The sequence below is a fragment of the Mesocricetus auratus genome, unplaced genomic scaffold (genome assembly GCF_017639785.1).
Source record: "Mesocricetus auratus isolate SY011 unplaced genomic scaffold, BCM_Maur_2.0 Super-Scaffold_2245, whole genome shotgun sequence".
In the NCBI taxonomy this organism is placed as follows: Eukaryota; Metazoa; Chordata; class Mammalia; order Rodentia; family Cricetidae; genus Mesocricetus; species Mesocricetus auratus.
In genome coordinates, this window is record NW_024429180.1 from 25,121,132 (window position 1) to 25,127,131 (window position 6,000).

Below are 6,000 nucleotides of genomic sequence, written 5' to 3' on the forward strand. Positions count from 1 at the left end.
ATCTGAAAATGGACTTACGTTTTGCTTGTTTTTTTGTATTGCATAATTAATTTCTTCTTTCCTATTTCTGTTTCATGCAAATAGTTTATCTGATATGTCCATGATTTCATTATATTTCCCACAAAATCGTATTTTAAGCTTTGGTAGTATACTTATAAATTAACACTTATTTGTTCAGCTCATCTTACTACAGTGAAGAAAATATCTACATTAGTGATAATGTTAAAACTAAACAGGCGACTTTCAAGTAAATAGCAACACATGCTCACAATAGTTGCATCCCATAGAATATTTAACTATACTTCTAGTAAGTGAGAAGAGACTCAGGCTTTCATGATGGGGACACACCTGAGTGCATTCTCAGAAAATTTAGTTCTGCAAGCTTGGTGGAAGTAATTGTCATTCGACAGAAATTCACTAGCTTTGCATATCAGTAATGTACATACACACATACCCTTATCTATTTTCTGAGTGGTCTGGGACTGATATCATTGTAGCAAATACATTTATGAGAGCTAGGAACTCTGTATCCTCAGTGATCCTATGAACTCACGTAATTGTGGAATTAATTTTAAAATTTTGTGAAGACTGTTACATCCTAAGCACATGCAAATCAGATAAAAACCAGAATTCCATGCCAAATTTCATATTTCTTACATCTACATTTGTCTCTCAAATACTATGCCATTAATTGATTTTGTCATTTGTTTCAGATGGAAGACTGTATTTGAAAACTACCGTCATGTACTGAATCTTTCCTGTTGAAGAAACCCATCCTTTACTACAGAACTCTGGAATCAGATATTCATCATTGAGAAGTTCAGGAAAACAAAACTTAAGAAGTCCATAAAAAGGAACTTCTTCATATTGTGTGTTAACGATCCTTAACATTTAAGTATTCCACAAAAGCAGAAAAGTTTCCGCCATTGATTTTCCTCCTGTGGCTCATACCAGAGACTGAGAATGTTTCTAACTGTGCACACATCAAACTTCCATCAGTTAACAACTCACCTGTGCTGCTGGACACTTGTGCACAGAGTTAAAGATGGGTCTGAGGAAGACCTAGCTTTGGTTTGCTTTCTGTTTGTTCTTCTTCATGGAATGAACCATTTTTCCTCTTCTGAAAATTCTGTAACTGAGCGCATCAACAGACTTTGTCACGGTGTTCACTTAGACTTACAGTACTGTGTCCCACAGAAACCAGCAAGATTACATGGGATGAAGTTGGAAGGGCCATCGAGGATTTGGTTGGCAATGAGAGAATTGAGAGCATTCTGTTACATTCTATTTTAAACTCTGTAATTGACGATTTTCTCCTGAAGACTTTTTTCATATACTTTCTGAAAGACCAACAAATATATGTTAACAACTCAATGAAATTACATTTTGCATATCTGAAACAGAAGCATTGAGTATAAGCCAAAAGGTTTCACTGATGGTCTCTTTTTCTTAAAGATTAAAAAAATATATAAAATATATATATATAAATATAACATGTTTTCATTCCAAACTGGTAGTGATATATAGGATTAAAAATAATAACATTGCTTCTTACTCATGTTGGTCACATGTACAGTATATAAACATAAAACACACAGGAAGGTATTATGTATGCAGTAGTATACTAGCGTTTAGGAAATGAAAATTTTAGAAAATATGTTTTGTCACCCTGTTGGTCAGAAAGATGTCTTTCTGGTTTTAACGCATGCAGGCATGTAAATATTTGTCTGGAGTCACAGTATTAATGAATGAGATCTTATGAGTCTGGTGACATCAGAACTCTGTGCCAGTCACTTTTATTTGTATATTGATCCCTAGTGAGTGCACCAAACTTCACTACAGAGGATGAATTGTGGCTGACCAGTAAATCAGAACACCAGAGATATTTTTATATTTTAATGTCATATTATGTTAATGTTGCTAAAAACAAAACTTAACAAGCCCTTGGTGTATTGGTCCAATACCATGTAGCCCCGAGTGATGAAGTTAAACTGTGCTGTGCTTCCCGCCCTGTTGAGAGGGAAGGGTGGCTACGTGTTATTTTTATTGTCTTTTTGAAAGTTACAGTATGTGTTTTCACATTTGTGCATATAACTGGAAGTAAAGCTGCAAACAGTGCTATTACATGCTAAAGTTACCTTTGTTTTTACACAATGGGAGTGATACTTCTAAAGACACGTGAATCAGTGTGTCATATTAAAATTTTATAACATTTTTATTACCATAAAACAACAAAGTAATAAGTCTAAGGAAGCTAGCTTCAATGTTTAAAGACAGTTCTGGTTGGATAAACATTATTTTACTAAGAAAAAAATTCCTTGTTTGGATACTGTGTCACTAAGCTTCTGTACTTTTTAGGTCTTCCTTGCAGTTCTGAAACATTACTAATTCTTGGCTGTAACTTGCTATTAACCGGTTAAGTCCATTTTTAATACTACAAAGGGTTATATGTACAGTTCTTCTTTTAGCTTGCTTTGAAAGGGAGTAATATTTTAATTTAAAATATTGTTAGTAACTGCTTTGTAGAAACTTGGTTTGCTGAGCATAATTTTCCCATGATCATGCTTTGTTGTTTGAGGAAAAGAGATTCTATTCCTGCTTACCTGTATCTTTTATTTGTTTTTCCCTACATACAGCTGTTAAAAGATTACAACACATAAATTAGATGTACTTACACTAAGCTCTGGAGTCATGTATTAACAGACATTTCTGTAAGCCTACAATTTACATAGGTAGTAGAGTTGGCTATTGTACTTCTCCTGGCCTAGAGTCACCTATTAAGTGGGGTAAATCATTTTAAAGTACATACAAAAGACCTCTGAGAATGCTTTGGTGTTTGGTTAAAAAGGAAGTTTTAGAAGAAATTAAGACAAATGCTGTTCGCTGTATGTTGAGACTCTTATTAACCTGTTGTAAATATTACAATTCACAAAATGTTATTGTAAGTTTGTAACTTAATTTTCCCCTTTTTAGTTAAACAGGTTTGTTTAGAAATTTGTGTTTTGGTTTAAGCAAGTAAAATTGTCTCCATTTTATGGTTTCCATGCTTTTGTAATCTTACAAATATTAACGTCTTGTTGTTCTATATTATAACCATATTTGCGCTCTATGCAAGCCCTTGGAACAGAACATACTCATCTTCATGTAGGACCTATGAAAATTGTCTATTTTTATCTATATATTTAAAGTTTTCTAAAAATGATAAAAGGTTATTACGAATTTTGTTGTACAAAATCTGTACAAAAATCTGTTTTTACATCATAATGCAAGAATTGGAAATTTTTCTATGGTAGCCTAGTTATTTGAGCCTGGTTTCAATGTGAGAACCACGTTTACTGTTATTGTATTTAATTTTCTTTTTCTTTTCAACAATCTCCTAATAAAAATGTCTGAAATCGCCTTGTGACTTTATTTACCGTTTGTCTTTATTACAGTCTCTGAAATAAGTTGCATCGAAGGAATATTTACTTTCTAATGGGAGGCATCTAAAAACAACCTAAGTCAGCTCTTTGCAATGCTCGGGGAGCAATGCTCAATGATTTTATTTAACATGCAACCGCTTCTATCTCTAATATGAATTACTGTGGTGAAAAACATCATAAAAGCACACTCTGTAGTTATTGTTTAACAAGCAGATTTTCCATATTTTGTTTCTTGCCAGCTAAGCAAACTGCCCACATATACATGATTTATTTATGTACATTTCTCAGTTTATGAAGCTGTTATTTGTACCTTTTTTCCTTTATCTTCTTATATTCCCATGATTCTTATTTCACCAAGCTTTGTGCTGAATAATGTAAAGCAGACATGTTGATGGAATGAAATATATAATTCCTGTATCTGTAGGAGTGTGGAATTGTGCCTCTAAATCTATGGTTTGCTTTCAACTATATTATCAGAAAAATACCTCTTGAAATTATAATATCCACTAACAACATATAAACACTCTTATCAGTGTAAAATACAACACTAGGAGATATATCAGGTTGCTATTTCTGTAACTAATCTAATCATTCATAAGTGAATGGACAAACTGTTTTTTTCTTGGTCAAAATGAATGACCTCAGTGAATTTCATGAAACAGAATATTAACAAATTATAGTTTTTCTTAATAAAAAGCAGAAATGCTCATATGACCATCATAAATAGATTTTTATCTTCTGTCTTCATGAACTTATGCCAGTAAGACTTATCTTAGAAGGCCATAAAAATCTGTGAGTTAGTAGGATTTGATGATCATTTAGGTTTTCTCCATGTGTTATTTTTCCAGAATTATCTTAAAAATATAAATCATTTGGGCTGCATTTTAAGATGCCTAAAGTAGAGATGTTATTAGAATCAAAATATTATTGGAAAAATGTAGAGGATATCAGATTTCTTCATGTTTTTTTTAGTATACAAAAGCTGAACAAATGCTCATTTTTCATTGAAACACATTCACAAATAAGGCCTGTCTGCTCCAGAAAAGTGTGGTAGATGCTTATTGACCAAAGCTAAAACCTAATTGTCCCAAGGAAATTCTAAGTTTATTGGAATAGGGATCTTACAAGAATGGCATCAAAAGATGCATATATCCTTTTTTCTGTTTCCCACCAGGTATTAATAACCTAGAAACCTTTTATTCTTACATTACTCTTGTAGAGAACATTAAAAGTTTATTTGATGAAAGGATAAGAATTTTTAAAAATTAAATACACTTATTTTCCAATAACAAACCCCTGTTCTTCCTCTCTAAGAACTTCCAAATTCTCAAAAGCAAAAATGATCATTTTCACTGTGGAAGAATTATAAAGGCAATTAAGTTAGATGAAAGGAAGCATGTTTTGTACATTCTAGTCACACTGGTAAATATTAGTCAAGATAACTAGACTGAGATAGATCTTGCAGATATAATGCAATATCTAAAGTAACTACTAAAATGATACACTAATAAAATATAGTCAGAAATATTATAGAGTAAAAGAATTTACCAACATAGGGAGGCCTCTTCTGCATAAACAGTAAATACTTTATATTTTGATCCAGAGCATGGAATTTCTCTTTTGATGGGTTCCAATATAAACCTCTATAACTGTGATCTCTGTAACACAAATAAATAAATGATCCAGAGACTGATATTGGGGTTCAAACTTCAAGGTGAATATCAGAAAAGCAAAGTAGCTGGCCACTAGCTTCCTACCTCTACCTCTGACTAAATGGGCTGATCCTATCTCCAGGAGCTCTCACCAAGCCTCAGACAGCAACCTCTTCTTAGTTTGGCTGGTGAATGAATGCCTTATCTTCAGTGTGGCTGGAGAATGAATGCCATTCTGAGACTTTGCTTCTGTCTTATATACTTCCCTAACTTTGGGATTAAAGGTGTGAGCTATAATTCTCTTTTAGGCTGATTCACTCTTGTATAGATCTGCCTGGCTTTGGACTCTTAATCTTAAATCCAAGGATTAAACGTATGTAGCACCTACTCCCAGTTTCTGTCTGGGATTAATGGCATGTGCCTGACTTCTAAGGTTTGTGGCTGACTTTGCTTTTCTGAATCCTCAGTCAAGCTTTAATAAATCATAAAAAATATATCACTTCAGATCTCTCTAATAACAAAGGATCTCTGTTTTAGAAATAATTTTGAAGTGACAAAGAAAGAGATCACCTATCCAATTAAACTGCCTCCATATGGGAGGGGATATTCTTGATCAGGAAGTTTTACTACTCACAGAAGCAAAGAAGCAAACACCTCTTTTGGGCTCATAGGTTAAATTCTAACACAAGTACTGACTGTTTATTTTCCCATTTGTCAGGAGTTTAATCTCGCAACTTTTCTTCCATATTGGCTAGTTTTTAAAGAATTATCAAGATGAGAATATAGGAAATAGGGAAGGGGATCATAGCTACAGGTCATTAAGTTCCTGGAATGCAGTAAAGTTTTTAAGTAAACAAATGTTTTGTGGGATGGAAGGATTAAAATTTTTGCATAAAAGTTTTCCTAGTTGAATGAGATAAAAATAT

At 33.0% G+C, this 6,000-nt stretch overlaps 1 protein-coding gene across 2 annotated transcripts in view; it reads left to right on the plus strand.

The window, feature by feature from the left end:
* The window catches only part of Dach1 (dachshund family transcription factor 1), a 378,008-nt gene extending 374,609 nt beyond the window's left edge, over positions 1-3,399 (plus strand). For both annotated transcript variants that reach the window (XM_040753525.1, XM_040753457.1), the window contains one exon: positions 714-3,399. In XM_040753525.1, the coding sequence (XP_040609459.1) occupies positions 714-751 (38 nt within the window). In that variant the 3' untranslated portion in view covers positions 752-3,399. The remainder of the gene's footprint in view (positions 1-713) is intronic.
* Positions 3,400-6,000: the final 2,601 nt, after the last annotated feature.